We start from the raw sequence: 21,524 nt of genomic DNA on the forward strand, positions 1-21,524 counted from the left end.
CTATCCTATGGCTTGATTTTTATCGACATACTATGACTTTTTGTGACTTTTTCGACATGCTATACTATGACTTTTTGTGACTTTTTTTCAACATGCTATACTATGACTTTTTGTGACTTTTTTTCGACATACTATACTATGACTTTTTGTGATTTTTTCGACATACTATACTATGACTTTTTTGCGACTTTTTTCGACATGCTATACTATGGCTTTTTTGTGATTTTTTTCGACATGCTATACTATAACTTTTTTTGATTTTTTCGACATGCTATACTATGACTTTTTTTTATTTTTTCGACATGCTATACTATGACTTTTTGGTGATTTTTTTTTCGACGTACTTTACTGACATTTTGTGACTTTTTTTCAACATACTATACTGTGACTTTTTGTGACTTTTTCCGACATACTATACTATGACTTTTTTGTGATTTTTTCGACATGCTCTACTATTCCTTTTTTGTGATTTTTTCGACATGCTATACTATGACTTTTTGGTGATTTTTCTTTTCGACGTACTTTACTGACATTTTGTGACTTTTTCAACATACTATACTATGACTTTTTTTAAACTTTTTTCGACATGCTATACTATGACTTTTTGGTGATTTTTTTGACATACTATGCAATTACTTTTTTGTGACTTTTTCGACATACTATACTATGACTTTTTGTGACTTTTTCGACATACTATACTATGACTTTTTGTGACTTTTTCGACACACTTTACTATGACTCTTTTTTGTGACTTTTTCAACATGCTATACTATGACTTTTTGTGACTTTTTCGACATACTATACTATGACTATTTTGTGATTTTTTCGACATGCTATACTATGACTTTTTTGTGATTTTTTCGACATGCTATACTATGACATTTTTGTGATTTTTTCGACATGCTATACTATGACTTTTTGGTGATTTTTTTGACATACTATGCAATGACTTTTTTGTGACTTTTTCGACATACTATACTATGACTTTGTGATTTTTTCGACATGCTATACTATGACTTTTTTGTGATTTTTTCGACATGCTATACTATAACTTTTTTTTGATTTTTTCGACATGCTATACTATGACTTTTTTTGATTTTTTCGACATGCTATACTATGACTTTTTGGTGATTTTTTTTTCGACGTACTTTACTGACATTTTGTGACTTTTTTTCAACATACTATACTGTGACTTTTTGTGACTTTTTCCGACATACTATACTATGACTTTTTTGTGATTTTTTCGACATGCTCTACTATTCCTTTTTTGTGATTTTTTCGACATGCTATACTATGACTTTTTGGTGATTTTTCTTTTTGACGTACTTTACTGACATTTTGTGACTTTTTCAACATACTATACTATGACTTTTTTTAAACTTTTTTCGACATGCTATACTATGACTTTTTGGTGATTTTTTTGACATACTATGCAATTACTTTTTTGTGACTTTTTCGACATACTATACTATGACTTTTTGTGACTTTTTCGACATACTATACTATGACTTTTTGTGACTTTTTCGACACACTTTACTATGACTCTTTTTTGTGACTTTTTCAACATGCTATACTATGACTTTTTGTGACTTTTTCGACATACTATACTATGACTTTTTTGTGATTTTTTCGACATGCTATACTATGACTTTTTTGTGATTTTTTCGACATGCTATACTATGACATTTTTGTGATTTTTTCGACATGCTATACTATGACTTTTTGGTGATTTTTTTGACATACTATGCAATGACTTTTTTGTGACTTTTTCGACATACTATACTATGACTTTGTGATTTTTTCGACATGCTATACTATGACTTTTTTGTGATTTTTTCGACATGCTATACTATGACTTTTTTGTGATTTTTTCGACATGCTATACTATGACTTTTTTGTGATTTTTTCGACATGCTATACTATGACTTTTTTGTGATTTTTTCGACATGCTATACTATGACTTTTTTGTGACTTTTTCGACATGCTATACAATGACTTTTTTGTGATTTTTTCGACATGCTATACTATGACTTTTTTGTGATTTTTTTGACATACTATACTATGACTTTTTGTGACTTTTTTTTTTACTTTTTTTCGACGTACTTTACTGACATTTTGTGACTTTTTCAACATACTATACTATGACTTTTTTTAAACTTTTTTCGACATGCTATACTATGACTTTTTTGTGATTTTTTCGACATACTATACTATGACTTTTTGTGACTTTTTTTAACTTTTTTTCGACGTACTTTACTGACATTTTGTGACTTTTTCAACATACTATACTATGACTTTTTTAAAACTTTTTTCGACATGCTATACTATGACTTTTTGGTGATTTTTTCGACATACTATACTATGACTTTTTTGTGACTTTTTCGACATACTATACTATGACTTTTTGTGACTTTTTCGACACACTTTACTATGACTCTTTTTTGTGACTTTTTCAACATGCTATACTATGACTTTTTGTGACTTTTCAACATACTATACTATGACTTTTTTAAAACTTTTTTCGACATGCTATACTATGACTTTTTTGTGATTTTTTCGACATGCTATACTATGACTTTTTTGTGATTTTTTCGACATGCTATACTATGACTTTTTTGTGACTTTTTCGACATGCTATACTATGACTTTTTTGGACATGCTATACTATGACTTTTTTTTTACTTTTTTTCGACATGCTATACTATGACTTTATGTGACTTTTTCGACATGCTATACTATGACTTTTTTTTTACTTTTTTTCAACATACTATACTATGACTTTTTTAAAACTTTTTTCGACATGCTATACTATGACTTTTTTGGTGATTTTTTCGACATACTATACTATGACTTTTTGTGACTTTTTCGACATACTATACTATGACTTTTTGTGACTTTTTCGACACACTTTACTATGACTCTTTTTTGTGACTTTTTCGACATACTATACTATGACTTTTTTGTGATTTTTTCGACATGCTATACTATGACTTTTTTGTGATTTTTTCGACATGCTATACTATGACTTTTTTGTGATTTTTTCGACATGCTATACTATGACTTTTTTGTGACTTTTTCGACATGCTATACTATGACTTTTTTGGACATGCTATACTATGACTTTTTTTTAACTTTTTTTCGACATGTTATACTATGACTTTTTGTTATTTTTCGACATACTATACTATGACTTTTTTGTGATTTTTTTTGACATGCTATACTATGACTTTTTTTACTTTTTCGACACGCTTTACTATGACTTTTTGTGACTTTTTCGACATGCTATACTATGACTTTTTTAAAACTTTTTTTCGACATGCTATACTATGACTTTTTTGTGATTTTTTCGACATGCTATACTATGACATTTTTGTGATTTTTTCGACATGCTATACTATGACTTTTTGGTGATTTTTTTGACATACTATGCAATGACTTTTTTGTGACTTTTTCGACATACTATACTATGACTTTGTGATTTTTTCGACATGCTATACTATGACTTTTTTGTGATTTTTTCGACATGCTATACTATAACTTTTTTTTGATTTTTTCGACATGCTATACTATGACTTTTTTTGATTTTTTCGACATGCTATACTATGACTTTTTGGTGATTTTTTTTTCGACGTACTTTACTGACATTTTGTGACTTTTTTTCAACATACTATACTGTGACTTTTTGTGACTTTTTCCGACATACTATACTATGACTTTTTTGTGATTTTTTCGACATGCTCTACTATTCCTTTTTTGTGATTTTTTCGACATGCTATACTATGACTTTTTGGTGATTTTTCTTTTCGACGTACTTTACTGACATTTTGTGACTTTTTCAACATACTATACTATGACTTTTTTTAAACTTTTTTCGACATGCTATACTATGACTTTTTGGTGATTTTTTTGACATACTATGCAATTACTTTTTTGTGACTTTTTCGACATACTATACTATGACTTTTTGTGACTTTTTCGACATACTATACTATGACTTTTTGTGACTTTTTCGACACACTTTACTATGACTCTTTTTTGTGACTTTTTCAACATGCTATACTATGACTTTTTGTGACTTTTTCGACATACTATACTATGACTTTTTTGTGATTTTTTCGACATGCTATACTATGACTTTTTTGTGATTTTTTCGACATGCTATACTATGACATTTTTGTGATTTTTTCGACATGCTATACTATGACTTTTTGGTGATTTTTTTGACATACTATGCAATGACTTTTTTGTGACTTTTTCGACATACTATACTATGACTTTGTGATTTTTTCGACATGCTATACTATGACTTTTTTGTGATTTTTTCGACATGCTATACTATGACTTTTTTGTGATTTTTTCGACATGCTATACTATGACTTTTTTGTGATTTTTTCGACATGCTATACTATGACTTTTTTGTGATTTTTTCGACATGCTATACTATGACTTTTTTGTGACTTTTTCGACATGCTATACAATGACTTTTTTGTGATTTTTTCGACATGCTATACTATGACTTTTTTGTGATTTTTTTGACATACTATACTATGACTTTTTGTGACTTTTTTTTTTACTTTTTTTCGACGTACTTTACTGACATTTTGTGACTTTTTCAACATACTATACTATGACTTTTTTTAAACTTTTTTCGACATGCTATACTATGACTTTTTTGTGATTTTTTCGACATACTATACTATGACTTTTTGTGACTTTTTTTTAACTTTTTTTCGACGTACTTTACTGACATTTTGTGACTTTTTCAACATACTATACTATGACTTTTTTAAAACTTTTTTCGACATGCTATACTATGACTTTTTGGTGATTTTTTCGACATACTATACTATGACTTTTTTGTGACTTTTTCGACATACTATACTATGACTTTTTGTGACTTTTTCGACACACTTTACTATGACTCTTTTTTGTGACTTTTTCAACATGCTATACTATGACTTTTTGTGACTTTTCAACATACTATACTATGACTTTTTTAAAACTTTTTTCGACATGCTATACTATGACTTTTTTGTGATTTTTTCGACATGCTATACTATGACTTTTTTGTGATTTTTTCGACATGCTATACTATGACTTTTTTGTGACTTTTTCGACATGCTATACTATGACTTTTTTGGACATGCTATACTATGACTTTTTTTTTACTTTTTTTCGACATGCTATACTATGACTTTATGTGACTTTTTCGACATGCTATACTATGACTTTTTTTTTACTTTTTTTCAACATACTATACTATGACTTTTTTAAAACTTTTTTCGACATGCTATACTATGACTTTTTTGGTGATTTTTTCGACATACTATACTATGACTTTTTGTGACTTTTTCGACATACTATACTATGACTTTTTGTGACTTTTTCGACACACTTTACTATGACTCTTTTTTGTGACTTTTTCGACATACTATACTATGACTTTTTTGTGATTTTTTCGACATGCTATACTATGACTTTTTTGTGATTTTTTCGACATGCTATACTATGACTTTTTTGTGATTTTTTCGACATGCTATACTATGACTTTTTTGTGACTTTTTCGACATGCTATACTATGACTTTTTTGGACATGCTATACTATGACTTTTTTTTTACTTTTTTTCGACATGTTATACTATGACTTTTTGTTATTTTTCGACATACTATACTATGACTTTTTTGTGATTTTTTTTGACATGCTATACTATGACTTTTTTTACTTTTTCGACACGCTTTACTATGACTTTTTGTGACTTTTTCGACATGCTATACTATGACTTTTTTAAAACTTTTTTTCGACATGCTATACTATGACTTTTTAGACATGCTATACTATGACTTTTTTAAAACTTTTTTTCGACATGCTATACTATGACTTTTTTTAAACTTTTTTTCGACTTGCTATACTATGACATTTTTGTGACTTTTTCGACATACTATACTATGGCTTTTTTAAAACTTTTTTTCGACATGCTATACTATGACTTTTTTTTAAACTTTTTTTCGACTTGCTATACTATGACTTTTTTGTGACTTTTTCGACATACTATACTATGACTTTTTTAAAACTTTTTTTCAACATGCTATACTATGACTTTTTTGTGATTTTTTTCGACATACTATACTATGACTTTTTTGTGACTTTTTCGACACGCTATACTATATTTATGTGACTTCTTTCTGACATACTATATATACTATGACTTTTTTCTGACATGCTATAATTATGAAATTTTTGTGACTATTTCGACATACTATACTATGACTTTTTTGACATACTATACTATGACATTTTTGTGACTTTTTTGGACATGCTATACTATGACTTTTTGTGACTTTTTCGACATGCTCTACTATTCCTTTTTTGTGATTTTTCGACATGTTATACTCTGACTTTTTTTTACTTTTTTGGACATGCTATACTATGACTTTTTTTTACTTTTTTCGGACATACTATACTATGACTTTTTTGTGATTTTTTTGACATACTATACTATGATATTTTTGTGACTTCTTTCTGACATACTATGTATACTATGACTTTTTTCCGACATGCTATAATTATGACATTTTTGTGACTTTTTCAACACCCTATACTATGACTTATTCACATACTTTGTTGTGAATTTTTATGACTTTTTGATAGCATGCTGTGATACGACATGTTGGACATCCTATACAGGGGCTTCTTTTTCTTTTCTTTTTTTTTACCCTTTTATGATATTGACTGTGATATACTAGTATGACACTCTACGACTACCTCCACTTTTACTTGACATACTATACTATGACATTTTCAAATATACTATACTTTCCAGGACATTTTTACGTACTGTTGCCATGGATCTGAGATCCTACACTTTCAGTTGGTTGCAATTTGCAACCACACCACTAGATGTCACCAAATCTCACCAAATCCAACAGTGATTAGAAGAAGGGGATTAAAAACAAAACAACTACTGTAATCTGTTTATTGGCAAAATGAAAAAATGAATGCTGTGAGTACAAATTTACTAATCCAGCTACCAGAAGTCCATCTAGTTACAAACATACGTACCATTTCTGTCTTAAAAACTATTATAAAGGTTAATGGATCTTTTTCATACAGACTGTACATAAAGATATAGGAAGGTGGGTTTGTACATTATAAAACACAACATCTTGGCTGAAAGTTAAAAGTTGTATATAAATGAATTCAAATGTTTTTCCTGCATAAACAATTTCCAAGTTTGAATTCCTCAAAAATGCTTTTTCTGCTCCAAAATAATTCCCTCGTCATATTTTAAAGTTCACATATTTCCAAAATGGTTAAAAGAAATATTTAGCTTGTGAAACTGTATTTTTTTTACATCAAAGTGGGTAAAAAAAAAAGAACTTTAAGCTACCTTTAAAAAATAAAATAAAAAGCTATTTTTTCTTGTCATGAAATACGACTGTAAACTGGGAGTGGTACTTTAATAAAAAACAACCATCATAAATGTTCCTCTTTAGTATGTCATTATTTCTATTATTTCCAGAAAGAAAAAGATGAAACAAGACAAGAAAACACTGGCAGTTTTTGGATCCAAATTAACACAAATGACTAAAATTATATACAAAGTTCTAAAAACATTTCACAATAACTCAAAATTGCTGGTGTATAAAACAAAACAAAAAAAACCTCTCACACACGAGGTGAATTTCCAGTTGTCACACAAACGTTAGCTTTGAATTTCTCTTGACGCAGACAATAGACATGATTTCTCTTCAGGTTTTTTTAAAGGAAAACTCAAACCATGAACTTACAGAGAAACCAGCAAAAGGCGGCCTCATCCATCACGTCTTACTTTACAAAACTCTTCAACTTTACTCGAAATAAATGTCATTTAAAACATTTTCAGCGTCGCTCTGATCCAAAACGTCTCTAAAGTGCTCCAAAGAAAAACTGGACGGAGACAAAAAAAGGTGGAAGTGCCTCAAAAGGAGAATAAACTCACAAAAATATAAAGCAACAATTAATTTACATTTGGACAAAAAATTCACCAAATACAGGAGGAAATGCATAATTTTAACATTTCCTCTCTTTCAACCGGTTAACTTCCTCCACTGAGCTTATTTTCTTTTAGTACTTTGGCACTTTGGTGTAATCTTCTGTGTGAATGTTCCTGCACAGGCAGATGGACAAGATCATCCCCAGCAGCTGTCAAACAAAACATACACGATTAAAGCATTTTATAACTTCAATACAGGATTTTTACCGTTAGTGTTTCATTTACAAATATAATAAAGCATGCTTCTAAAATAAAATGGCCCACATCATTAATTAATCAAAGCTACTACAAGGAACTTTCATTTTAGTGGATTTTGGCGGCCCCTGTGGACAAAAGCGGTAGTGTGCCGTTAGAGGAGCCGGCCCCGGGTCTGAACTGAAGGAGTTTCTGGTGAACCTGAATCAGGATTTCATGGGATTTTGCATGAAATCTGACTACAATAATGAGCATTAAGCCACTTTATACTACAGTCAACACTGCACTATACATGTGTGTCACATACCGTTTACATACTGCTCACTTTGCACTTCTGGTTAGACGCTAACTGCATTTCGTTGTCTCTGTACTTGTACTCTGCACAATGACAATAAAGTTGAATCTAATCAAGTATAACTAGAAAGAGAGAATCTTGTCGCTGATGGTCTTGTTTTGTTATGTAGGTCACGCTCACCTTAAGTTAAAGATGTTTTATTCTAAATATTATGTTTTATGAAAATTATAAAACTCAATTCAACTCAAGATTAAGCCACCTGCTCTTTGGAGATGCTTTACATTTCCCATTAGCTAAACTTACTGAACAAAAAGCCTATGTGACTGTGGCTCAGGTGGTAGAGTGGGTTGGCCAATGTTCAGAGGGTCGGCGGTTCGATCCCCGCCCTTGTCACTGTGTCATGGTTGTTGTGTCCTTGGAGACACTTCAGCTTGCCTCGTGTGAATGTGTGTGACTGCTGTATGTTTGAGGTGGTGGTCGTAGTTTAACACCACCGGTATGACTGTGAATGAATGGAACCTGGAACCCCGTCAGAACACTTTGGGTGTCTTGGAAAACATCAATCCATTATTATTATATAAATATTATACAATGTAGCATAATCATGGCTACTAGAAAGCATTATGCTGATCTCCTGATAGGAGTTTTTTTTTTTTTTTTTTACTGAATATCGGCCCCTAGTAAAAACATTTATTTTTCACTTCCTGATCGGACGACCGCATGAGCCCAAACACAGAGATTACTTGAGATCTGATTGGCCGACAGCCCTGAGTCTGAGTCAAAACGCTGACATATGGACGGAGGATGTTTACCTCGATCAGAGCCACTCCGAGGCAGATCCCCAGGACGACCCCGATGTTGGTGAGCAGCCAGCTCTCCACGCTGGCAGCACAGCCCTGGGAAGCAGGGAAACAGCACGGAGGTGGGAATGAACGGAATGGAACACAGCCAGGTGTGAACAGGTAAACATAAAAAACATAACATAAATAAAAAAAACAGCACTTACCACGTCGTAAACGGGCCAGTCGGGCGTCTGAGCCTCACAGAATGCGCTGTCGGAGAAGTTTCCGGGGGCGAGCGAGATGTTCTGGCAGGAGCAGGGGAACAGCAGCTGGGAGCTGTTGACGATCACCATGTTCCCGCTCCAGTCCAGACGGCCGGTCCAGCCACAGCACTCCATCTACGGACGGACGGACAGAAGCACGGTCAGAGGGAATCACAGAGACTGCATGAATGACTTTGTGTCGAAACGTGAATGTTTTGTTAGCAGCGTGAAAAACCTCGTTCACTAGTTTCTTTACTAAAAGTTGAGGCGATGCCGAATTAAAGGAAGCTTGTTTTAAATTAAAATATTTGTTCAGTATCCTTTATATTCAAGATTTAAGATCTTTATTTGCCAATTTCAATTTTAGTTACGATGCTCCGGAGTCCAGCGTGCATACAGTAAAGATTAAAAAAACAGCATAAATACGAAATTTAAAAAATACAAACAGAATATTAAAGTAGAAATATTTTAACACCAGTTGAGGAGCATTGATTTTTATGTTTTGAAGAAGAATAAGTGTAAGTCAGGAATGACTGATGGGCACCAAGATAAAACATGTGGAAAAATATAAATATGGGGGAAAAAAAAGTATTTATCAGCGAGGCTTCCTGCTGAAAAACTGCAGAATAATCATCGCAGTGCGCAGGTTTTGGTTGCCTAGCAACAGCGATATAAGCACCTTGGATAAAAAAATAAAATAAAAAAGATGAAGGTTATTTAATAGCAGGAAACGTAGCAGCAGCAACACGTCACACCTCACGTTTGCATTTAATCTGCAGTTTCTACAAAACGGTCTGCATTTTTGGGGTCAAACATAAACTGGAAGATTTACAAAGAGCATGAATCTGACCACAGATCAGGTTCTCTCCTTCCAACTCACATTCCTCTGGATGAAGTCCCAGGCCTGCTCCGTGGTGGAGTTGTTGCCGGGGTAGTTGTCCAGCACCTTGGTGACGATCTTGGACGTCTCTTCATTCAGCTGAAAGGAAAACAGAACGTTCACAAAACACACGTTGCAAAAATTCATGGAAGCAGAGAAGCTAAAAAGCCACGTGAAACATGTCTGGAGGAAAACCTCGGCACGTTAAAAGATGCTCTATAAACACCAAGATTGACTCAAACCCCAATAAGCAACAATTACAATCAGGAGTGGAACTCTCCAAATCCCCCGAAGACCGAGACGCAGGAAATCTGACAGTAATTGTTGCTAAATCTTTTCTCCAGAAATGTTGAGACGACTTTTCTTTTTCTTTTTTTCCTGAAACCACCGTTTGGCAGAGAAGCTGAAAATCAGTCCAAATGTTCAGATACATTAAACAGATCCGTCTGCGCTGAACTGGATTCCTCCTCGTGTGTTTTTCGATGCGTTCTGATGATTTATGGAATCTGGACATCTGGATTTCTTGCACAAATCATAAAAGCAGATAATTATTTTATAGTTTGTATATTTGTGTGTCAGAGGCCACGATGTCCAGCTGGCGTCACATTCAGCATAAATCCTTCAGCGAAGCCACAGTCCAGTAAAAACAACCTGCTGCTCAGTTTACAGCCTCTGCTTGTTGGATGTCGAGGTCAAACTGGTTTGAAAGGAATTCATGTTTTTCATTCACTGAAGTTGTAAAAATCTCAGCTCATTTAAATCGAGGCGTGAAAAATTAGACATAAATCTAATTTTTAATGTGTACATCTTTGCTTGTTTGTTTTTATGAAAGCCATTTCTTTCTAATCGCTTTCTGTTGTGTTTAAATGAGATTTTAATGTTTAATGTATTTTTACGCCCCTAAAAAGCACTTTTCCTTGACTCTGGGAACAGGTCTAGTGCTTTTATTGTGAAAGGTTGAAGGAGAAATAAAAGTTTGTTTTGGATCCGGAGCTTCCTGTTGTTGTTTATGATTATTTTTTAAACTTTTGTCAGAGTAGTGATAAAGTCAGAGGGCTATTTAGTAGATTTAGATTTCAAATCTAAAGTAAATGCTCTCCTGTATTTTTTATTGATCGGTTTCTTTACTGCATTTTTATTATTTATTATTATTACTGCCATGCAACATCAGATGCATGATGCATGTCTATCGCATTTATGTTTTATTTCATTTAATTTATATTTTTTCATGACATGGATTCTATTCTATGTTAAGCGTTTTTATTCTAATTTATTCCTCATTCTTTGCGTAAAGCTCGTATTTATTGACTCGCCTCAATGTTTTTTTTAGGTCTATTTTTTATTGTTTGTTTCTTTTTCCTGTTTTATGGTCTTATTTTGATCCTGCTGCCACATGAAAGAAACTTAACTTGCTTTCTTTGAGTCGCCTGTTTGAAATAAAAAGCTGCCTCATGTTCATCTGAACCACAAGACGCTCGTTTTATTTCATTATTCAAGCAAAGAAGTCACAATTCTCTGGTCCAGCTCTTCAAACATAAATATTCATACATGTCTCTGTCTTCTATGAAAGTAAATATTTTTGTGGCTATTTGTCAGTTATTTCCTATTTCCATTTTACCATTCTGAGAAAATAATCCACACATTAATCAGAACTGGGAATAATCACGAGTTGCAGCTTCATAAGAATATTTAAATCCTAATGTTGTATTTGCATCATGTTTAATACAAATAACCCTTCAACCATCACATCTGCACTTTAATTACCTTCGACGTGGGTTTGTTTTCTCTTCCGTGTTATTGAAGCTCTCGGCGGTAATCACAACCTCCACGTTGACACAAACGCCACTCACGAGTTGGAAACCGGCAATTACGGCAACCGGTGTGACGTGAACGCAGCATGAAGCCTCGTTGTGCATCGGGTTTAAATACGGGAGCGTGGATATCTAAACGTGGACGTCGGTGTTTAACCTCGACAGAGAGACGAGTCCCAAACTCCTCTTGTGTTAACGAGCTGCTGAAACTGATTAAAGTAAAGAACCGCTCGTTTACAACACGAGCAGCTCCGGTGCTTTCAGCTAAATGACAACTGGTCTCATTCTGTCTAAAAAGAGCTGTATCACGTGTTATTTACTGCTTATAAAGCTCCAGAAACAGTTTCAGTGTTTATTTTTCAGCTTTTTTGTTGTAATTTATTGTTGTAAACTCTGTAAAACCTCACAAACGTCACGGCTTAGTAAGATTACCATCTATACACTGTCGAGATAAACTGGAATAAAATGTTTCTAGAAAAGCGTAAATATTAAATAATGCATCATAAATCTCGAATGCCACTTATGACATGAAATAAATCTTCATTTTAAAACCGTCCTGGTTATTCTGAAAAAGAAAACCTGCGATACTTTGTTTTTAAATCTGAAGATAAAAAAGGAGACTTTTACAGGCTGGCCAATAAAAGTAGATGGAAAACGTTTTTTTGCTGTTTAATCAAGCCGAATAAATGAAGCCATCTGCTGATAAACCTGGCGGATAAAACAGGGTAGAGTGCAATCTAATCGCTTTTACTTCAAGTTTTATAGAACACAACCCCCCCCCCCCCCCCTCCCTAAAGAAATACAAATAAAAAAGCTTCTCAAGTCATTTCTTTCTGCTGCTCTTCCTGTTTAGCTGGGAAAAGTCTAAACACTAGAGGGCGACGCAACACTGAACGCCTTTAATTTCACTGTGCTGGTGTCACATCCACCACATCAGACGCTGCACCTTGGTTACGGTCCTCGGTTACGGCCCTCGGCTACGGCCCTCGGTTACGGCCCTCGGTTACGGCCCTCGGTTACGGCCCATGGTTACAGTCTACGGTCAAAGCCCATTGGTTACGGCCCACGGTTAGGGCCCTCAGCTACGGCCCTCAGTTACGGCCCATGTTTACAGTCAGCGGTTAAAGCCCATTGGTTACGGTCCTCGGTTACGGCCCTCGGTTACGGCCCATGGTTACAGTCTACGGTCAAAGCCCATTGGTTACGGCCCACGGTTACGGCCCTTGGTTACAGTCCACGGTTAAAGCCCATTGGTTACGGCCCCTCGGTTACGGCCCATTGGTTACGGCCCTCGGTTACGGCCCATGGTTACAGTCTACAGTTAAAGCCCATTGGTTACGGCCCCTCGGTTACGGCCCTCAGTTACGGCCCATGGTTACAGTCTACAGTTAAAGCACATTGGTTACGGCCCCTCGGTTACGGCCCTCAGTTACGGCCCATGGTTACAGTCTACAGTTAAAGCACATTGGTTACGGCCCCTCGGTTACGGCCCTCAGTTACGGCCCATGGTTACAGTCTACAGTTAAAGCCCATTGGTTACGGCCCTCGGTTACGGCCCTCAGTTACGGCCCTCGGTTACGGCCCACGGTTACGGCCCACGGTTACGTGACACTGTTCGGTCACATAGTTGGCCCGCTGGGACACGTCGCGGGTGTGAACCGATCAGAGGACGAAGGTGCGCTGCTGCAACACATTCCTCCTGTCAGAGTCAGCTGATTAAAAAGAAAACAAAAGGTGGGGAGTGAAGAAGAGGAAGTGACATCACTCACCACGTCCTTCTGGAAGTAGATGAGGGCGCCGGCGGCGACCTGGGCGATGAGGATCAGCAGCAGGCAGGTGAAGTACTGAGGAGACAGACGTTGGACTCATGAGATCTACAAACATCTGTAACATCTGGGTCCCAGTAAACCAGCTAGTAAAAAGTAGTCCCCGTTGATAATTAGTGACTGGCTGATTTAGGAATTTACTGACATTTCTTTCCTGGTTATCTTTTTTCAGCAAACAGTATTACATGTAAAACTTTATAAAACTAATGTATATGATGTTAATATTGTGGTTCTTGACTTCTTCTGGAGTCCCGAGGTGAAGCAGAGTGATGAAGACCTGTTACACGGTTCTTCACCATCATGGCGTGTTCGTGTCGACTCACCAGGCCGAGCAGACAGCGGATCTCATAAATGGCCCCCAAGCAGCCGAGGAAGCCCATGAGCATGGAGAAGGCCCCGACGCCGATCAGGATGTAGCAGGCCACCTTCACAGCCGTGGAGTTACCTGAGTGGAGACTTTCAGTTATTACTACACATAAATATAGGGCAGTTCGTCTCAAACACACGTCCTCGACTGTTTCTGGGCTTCAACACAGGAAACAGCTTTCTTCTTCTTCTACTTCCGTGATCTCTGTAGTTACAGGTTACAGAAGCTCAGATGTGTTTTCATTGAAAGGAAGGAAGGATCTGTGTACAGAAACCTGCATCACACATGCCTCCATGTCTCAAACCCCCTGCTGTTGTCCCGGCAACCGACAGGGCTTTTTAGACGTAGAACCATGTAATAACACGTCGTAACTGTTCATCAATGATTCGATCAGCAGGAATATATCTATTTTACTGTTTTAATAATGAAAGCAAAAATACTAAATAATCTTGAAAAAAAAAAAGATTTGTGCAGGAATGCTGGACTTTTCTGAGGTCGTGAAATGATGAATCTATTAAACTGGCAGATAAAACGTTAAGTTGCAGCTCTGATGAGGAAAAACCTCTCAGCCGAGGACAGAAGGAAAAGAGAGCACTTCAACATCGACATGTCATCCAGTCAGACGCCTGAAAACAAGACTTTAACAAAGTACACCCGAGCACTGTGATGATACAGCTAAAGTACTAGACATATATACTACAAACTGACTGCAAAATACTTATATTAACTTATATAAATTCATTTTCCCATCATATTGAATTCTACAAACTCTGAAAACTTAATTTCACACTCGAGTGAAAGTAGTAGTGTAGTGATGTATTTACACGAGTCTTTGAACTCACGATCATCATCACTGAATGAAATCAGAAGCAAGTGTGCAGCTGCAGCGCTCTGCTTGGTTGATCGGGGTCCAGACCCGGGATCTGGGGATCAGGCCAGACCCGGGATCTGGGGACCCCCCTCTTCTCCGCTGACGGAGCATGACTCATCGAGACCTGAACCCAGAGCCGGTTTCATTTGGGTTCCAGGGAGAAAGCGCTGCAGCTGCAGTGAAGGTTTTGGAGTCTGACGTCAACGTTTTAAAGATGGAGGCCACGTGGTCTCGAGGAATAATGGGACGCCCCCCGGGGATCCCTGAAGTAGGGCATGCAGCCCCGAACCGGAGAGAACCCCGGGGAGTTTATGATGGAAAATTAGGCGACGGAGGGGAAATAAAAACCTCCACGTAGACTCAACCTTTAACAATCAGATTTATGGTTCAATTCAACTTTTAATTGGACTCCAATTATTCAATTAACACATAAAGCTCACTTTCTGTCAAAAACATGATTGCAAACGATATCATAACACTAAATACTTTACATTTAACGCAATCTAGTAGTGAGTACATTCACTCAAAGACTGTACTTTTATTTTTAATTTAGAGATACTTGGTGGTTCTACTTCTACTTCAACATCTCAGGAGGTAAATATTGTACTTTTTTAACTCCACTAAGAGTTTTGACACTTTTTAACACATTAAAGCTTTAAAATAAATGTAGATGAGGAAAAAGATGCACAGTCTTTCCCTCTGAGATGTCGCTTGCATAGTAAACTATGAAGTACTTAAGTAGTACTACAGTAGTAATGTGCTTGGTTACAGATGATGGGAGGGGCTACGGTTTTGTTGACAGCTCGGCTGAGTGGTTAATGAAGTCAGATCCATCCCATAATAAGGGATGATATCAGACGCTGGAATGAGGTCTGGTTGTGACTCAGCGCGTCTTTGTACCATCAGGTCACCGCAGCGCCAGGCAGCTCGCCGCCTCGCCCCCCAGCTCTCCCTCCAGCTCGCCCTCCAGCTCGCCCTCCAGCTCGCCCCCCAGCTCTCCCTCCAGCTCGCCCTCCAGCTCGCCCCCCAGCTCTCCCTCCAGCTCGCCCTCCAGCTCGCCCTCCAGCTCGCCGCCTCGCCCTCCGACTCGCCCCCCAACTCGCCCTCCAGCCGCCAGCGTTCCCTGAACGCCTCATTGAGCATCAACACGCGTCTTTCATGTGACACACACCGTATCGTATGACCTCATTCCCTCGTCCTCCGTGAAATCCCCTCGAATCACGCTGCCGCCGACCGCCGGCCGCGCTGCTCGGACCGGTGATGTAGGACGCGTGTGTGTGTGTGTGTGTGTGTGTGTGTGTGTGCGTTAGTGGTGATGAGTAAGGCGGTGAGCGCACTGGGCTGCTGTGATGCATGCTGATGCTGGACAGAAAGAGGCCAGTGTCCGAGGGGAGGACACCTGCAGGGAGGCGAGGGGCGAGGGACAAACGTCCTCAGTGACGCTGGCTGGGCCGAGAGAGAGGGACACACACTCCCCCTCTCTCTCTCTCTCTCTCTCTCTCTCTCTCTCTCTCTCTTCATTACACCAGCTCAATGTGTCTCTATATTTCTGCATCCACACTTCTTCAGTCGTCTCTAAGCCGTTCCGTCTCGCTGCTCGTGTTTCTTCTTCTTCACATTTCATTATTAAAAATGAAACTCAAACCATCAAAGTTCTCACTTTCACCGACATTAAAGGAGGACATTGAAGCAGACACAGCGTACTCACTCAGCACGACGATGAAGCTCTGATTGTCCAGCAGGAGCCAAAGTCCGAAGCCCATGATGACGACGCCGCACAGCTGGAGGAAGAACACACATTTCAGCGAGGAGGAGTCAGCGAGCTTTTAATAACACGAAGCAGCAGCACGAATGTTCAATGAGGTCACACGGATCCGATCCAAGAGAAAGCAAAACTAAACTCGACCCGGAGATCAGATTTACAATCCTCTCCCAACACGACGTTTCTATCAACAACACAGAAATACTGGATTCATGTCATTTATTTTCCCACATCAGAGGCCTGATGAGGACGTGTTCAAGGTGTTTAGTGATGATTTTGAAAATATTGTTTTTACCGGGTCAAAATCCAAGTATTATATGCTTCAAGATCCTTCAGATAGATGGAGAATATGCTCTATACAATATTTAATAGATCCATTTGAGTAACTTTTAAATGTTAAGGACTTATTTCTTGTTGCTATATTTAAAATAAAGTCTAAATAAAAGAACAAACTGGGGCATGCTGAATGACCAAACAGCTCAAAATCAATCTTGTATGGTTGACCATTGGAGCTTTAACATAATATTTACAACATAATATGTTTATATAATGAAAGTGACGTTACTTTACTGTAATGCAGCCTTTAACTGCAGGAAAAGACACACTTAAGATGTTAGGAAATCCTAAATCTAAGACGATATCTGGTCTCAAATGTTGACAAATTCAGCTGAAAAAAAACGTTAAAAGTTGAAGATTTGAAAGCAGAGTCGCGGAGCAAACACAGCTCAGTGTTGATCTGTTGCTAAGAAGCTCTTAACCTCAGATCACAGATTTCATTCCCACAGACGAGCAGAGGAAACCAGAAAAAGAGTATCGCCGTGGTAACGGGGCCACAGTCACTTCATCTGCACTGTGATTACGACTCGAGGACGCAGAAGGAGAACGGACGCTTGATTTTTAATCTACGTTGTATCGTTCATCGACTCTTTTACTGGAATCCTTAACATTTTGTTAAAAAAACACGTTTTTATCGCCCGACGATAAGAAAGATATTTTTTATCTGCGTGAATAAATGATAAATAAAGAAAATGAGTCTGAGTTTGTTTTTATGATTATACTAAAATAATATGCTGTGCTGTATAATGTACTCCAATTTAAAATTTTAATGAAAAAAAAAAAAAAGTCAGCTGGAAAAAAGGTTTTTCAATCAATCAATGGAGCCAACGTTTGATTGATTAGCGAGTTATAAAATAAATAAAGATGGACGTCACCGGCCGGTTTTGAAGCCTGGAGTTTGATGTTTTGTTGGAACTTGAAACAAATAAACCCGACGGTGTAAAAGTTAAAGGAATATTAAACATTTATACTAATGGGCTTTATTATCACACCTGACGATGTGATTCTGGATCAATAAACCAAACGTGTAAACATGCGTTAATCGTGAATCATCATCACTCACAAAGAAGATGAGGTTGAAGAGGAACAGGAAGTACTTGGTCGCTTTCAGGCAGCCTTTCCCCATGATGCTGGATCTGCAAACAACACAGTATTACTTAGTTATTTAGACATAATATACATATACATATATACATATATATAAATAATACAACACTGCAAAGAGAGGAGGGGAAGGTAATGTGTGCGAGAGGGTTGTGTCTCCATGGTTGCGTCTCCATGGTTGCGTCTCCATGGTTGCGTCTCCATGGTTGCGTGGTGACGTGACCGAGCGGTGACAGATGCTACAGAAGACAGACCTCGGAGGCTAAGCCGGTCCGGCTGATCAGGATCGGGGACTGGGGGGCTCAAATCCTTCAGGATTACACCCGCAAAACCAGTACAATCACATCCTCAATCTGGGAGCACAGAGGGGGAGAGGTCACAGAGGGCGTGACCTCTCCCCCTCATCCACGCCAGATCCAGATCCAGATCCATACCCAGACCCAGATCCAGACCCGGATTCAGAGAAGTTTGGATCACACGAGCCGGAACCAATCGTACGCAGCCGTGAACTCTACTAGTGTCGTAGTAATAATACTAGTAATAATGAAGTTGAGCAGCCATACTGGGTTGAAAGGAAATAACCAGTAAAACAAGGACTAATGCAGACTGCTGCACGGGTCCTTCAGGGGAAATGGAAACACAAAAAATAGGAACGTTTGACTTTATTTTTAAAAGCCCTAAAACAATGATTTTTCTCTGGCTGTTGATTGGTTGACAAGGACTTCCTCCCTTTGAGGTTCATCTCCATGTTTAAGCCAGATGTGTTTGCTTCTGTGAACAATCCAGATGCTGATTCAACAGAAGCAACTCAACGTGAGTTCACCAGGGAAACCTGACCTTTCTCCATCTGAACATCGAGAATCCCCACCTGACATGAATGCATCGCCCCCCCCCCGTCCAATAAATCGATGAGAATGTGGTTGAAACGCGGCGGCCTGACTCCATGTTTCCTCCTGGCAGTGAAGCCGGTGATCTGACCCACATTCCCATCATGTAAATGGGTTACTGTTACATGGAGGCCTCTGTGCCAGTTTAGGGGGGGGGGGGGGGGGGGGGACCTGCAGGGATGACAGAGGGGAGAGAATATGTAATGGGAAAGACATTCAAACAGACCCAGCAAAGCCAGATGGAAGGTATTATAGCCTATAAACAGAGCAGGCTGAAGCCCTAACAAAGACCAGGTCCAGGTCCAGGTCCAGATACACTGCAGGAGTCTGAAAGCAGAGGGTGCAAGACCCCAAACAGCTCAGAATTCTCCGAATTCTCAGAATTTTCAAACATGAAAACGTGAGGCCAATAAATCATTTCCTTTGCAGCTTTTTGCTTTCATCAACACATCGGTTTCCTCTTACAAAGACCTTTTTCTCTCTCTCTACCAGCGTTAACGAGCTAACGAGCTAACGAGCTAGCAGGTGATTTTTAAACAACTTTCGCCTTAACGTTCGCCCAGATGTCTGAATGTTGGCCTGGATGTTGTGAACATGAAGAATCTATTTATCCACTCTGGTGAGAAGAAAAAAAAGACGTTGTTAAATATAGAAGTGCCACGGAGCCACTTTGTGCTGCAGCTGCTGGAGGAACAGAAACAGGAATGTTCGCACCACGTTTCAATTAATTCATCCGCCTCCAGAGACCTGTTGTTGGATGAGGCGGAGACGTCTTTGGACGTGAAACCATCGGGAGGATTCACAGCCAGCAGCTGATCGATCCCCGCAGGGAGCGTTTCACCACGAAGGCCGTGAACGCCACAAACATCGGATTTATTATAACCGACAAACGGACCGCATGTTGTCTGACCCAGTTCACACAGAGACTCTGGAACTGGGTCCAGGTTCGTCCAATCAGCTGCCAGGTCTCTTCTGGAAGTTCTTGCCCTTTGATGACGTGACGACTTCTCACGTGGTTCCTCGTAACAAACCCCTCCGGCGAGTCGGGTTGCCATGACGACGACGGCCTACATTGCTTAAAGTGATGAGATTAACTTTAAATATCTAAAGAATAAAAGAATATTTAGATAATATATCTTAACTGTTTATTCGGTGGTATTAGTTTGAAGTCTGTAAATTATATTTTGATTGCTTTATTTTATATTTTTGTATCGTTTATATGATTACTTGGGTTTGAAATAAATAAACTGAATGTAACATTTTTATTTAAATATTATTTAGACGGTTTGAGATCTCTTTTCCATCTATATTGTGGAGATGGGGTTTGAAGTACAGATCGGACACCTGTTGCTGTGTAGAATAAATCAGCTGATCCTGTGAGGAACTGGTTGATCACAGCGAGTTTCATGGTGTGTTTTTAATTCCTCCGTATGATCGTGTCGGTGCATCTGCAGATGTGAAACCGTGACCGAATCCGACTGCAGGAAACACCAAGGAACGTATTTGAACACGAGATGATGCTACAGATATAGTTATATAACTTTAAAAAGACAACAAATGCGCCACTAAAAGAGATATCAACAGTTCGATTATTATTTTTTTAATGCAGGAGTTGATATATTCTAGATTATTTTAGTGTTTTTGTGACCAGCTATCTAAAATACAAAGTCGTGTCAAATAAACAAATAAACTAATAACATTCATATTTAAGAAGCAAGAAAGATTACATTGGCTTAAAAAGTGGCTTCATGACGAACTGATGATCAAAACAACAACAATAATAACAATAATAATAATAATAATAATAATTTCAGTGAATCTCAGAGTGCTTACATTAAAATATATAATTTAGCAAAAAAAAAAGCCTTTAAAAGGGTTTTCAGGCCTGCTTTAAAAGAGTGATGACAATTAATTTTGTTTCTGAAAATGAATGAATTGACTAATTGTTAGATATCATCAGCGACGTTAATCTCACAGTCCATTCGATTGCTCAACTTATAACACATCAACTATTTTTAGATCATTAATTGATCTGATTGGAAACCCAAGTGTTTCGGATCGTCGACCTCCGGAGTTTTAAGGATTTAGAAACGAGCTTCATCACATTTCCAG

At 37.6% G+C, this 21,524-nt stretch overlaps 1 protein-coding gene across 2 annotated transcripts in view; it reads right to left on the reverse strand.

The window, feature by feature from the left end:
- Window positions 1-6,960: 6,960 nt before the first annotated feature.
- LOC311015704 (CD82 antigen-like) overlaps window positions 6,961-21,524 on the reverse strand; it is an 85,328-nt gene continuing 70,764 nt past the window's right edge. Inside the window, exons 2-9 of one of the 2 annotated variants that reach the window (XM_084013113.1) lie at window positions 18,485-18,577; window positions 17,032-17,104; window positions 14,409-14,530; window positions 14,029-14,103; window positions 10,449-10,547; window positions 9,530-9,703; window positions 9,336-9,419; window positions 6,961-8,182 (exon numbers count right to left, since the gene is read on the reverse strand). In XM_084013113.1, the coding sequence (XP_083869239.1) occupies window positions 8,105-8,182; window positions 9,336-9,419; window positions 9,530-9,703; window positions 10,449-10,547; window positions 14,029-14,103; window positions 14,409-14,530; window positions 17,032-17,104; window positions 18,485-18,547 (768 nt within the window). In that variant the 5' untranslated portion in view covers window positions 18,548-18,577 and the 3' untranslated portion in view covers window positions 6,961-8,104. The remainder of the gene's footprint in view (window positions 8,183-9,335; window positions 9,420-9,529; window positions 9,704-10,448; window positions 10,548-14,028; window positions 14,104-14,408; window positions 14,531-17,031; window positions 17,105-18,484; window positions 18,578-21,524) is intronic. The other variant, XM_084013112.1, reaches the window with a different exon arrangement.

Source organism: Eutrigla gurnardus (assembly GCF_963514095.1).
Source record: "Eutrigla gurnardus genome assembly, chromosome: 1".
NCBI classification, from domain to species: Eukaryota; Metazoa; Chordata; class Actinopteri; order Perciformes; family Triglidae; genus Eutrigla; species Eutrigla gurnardus.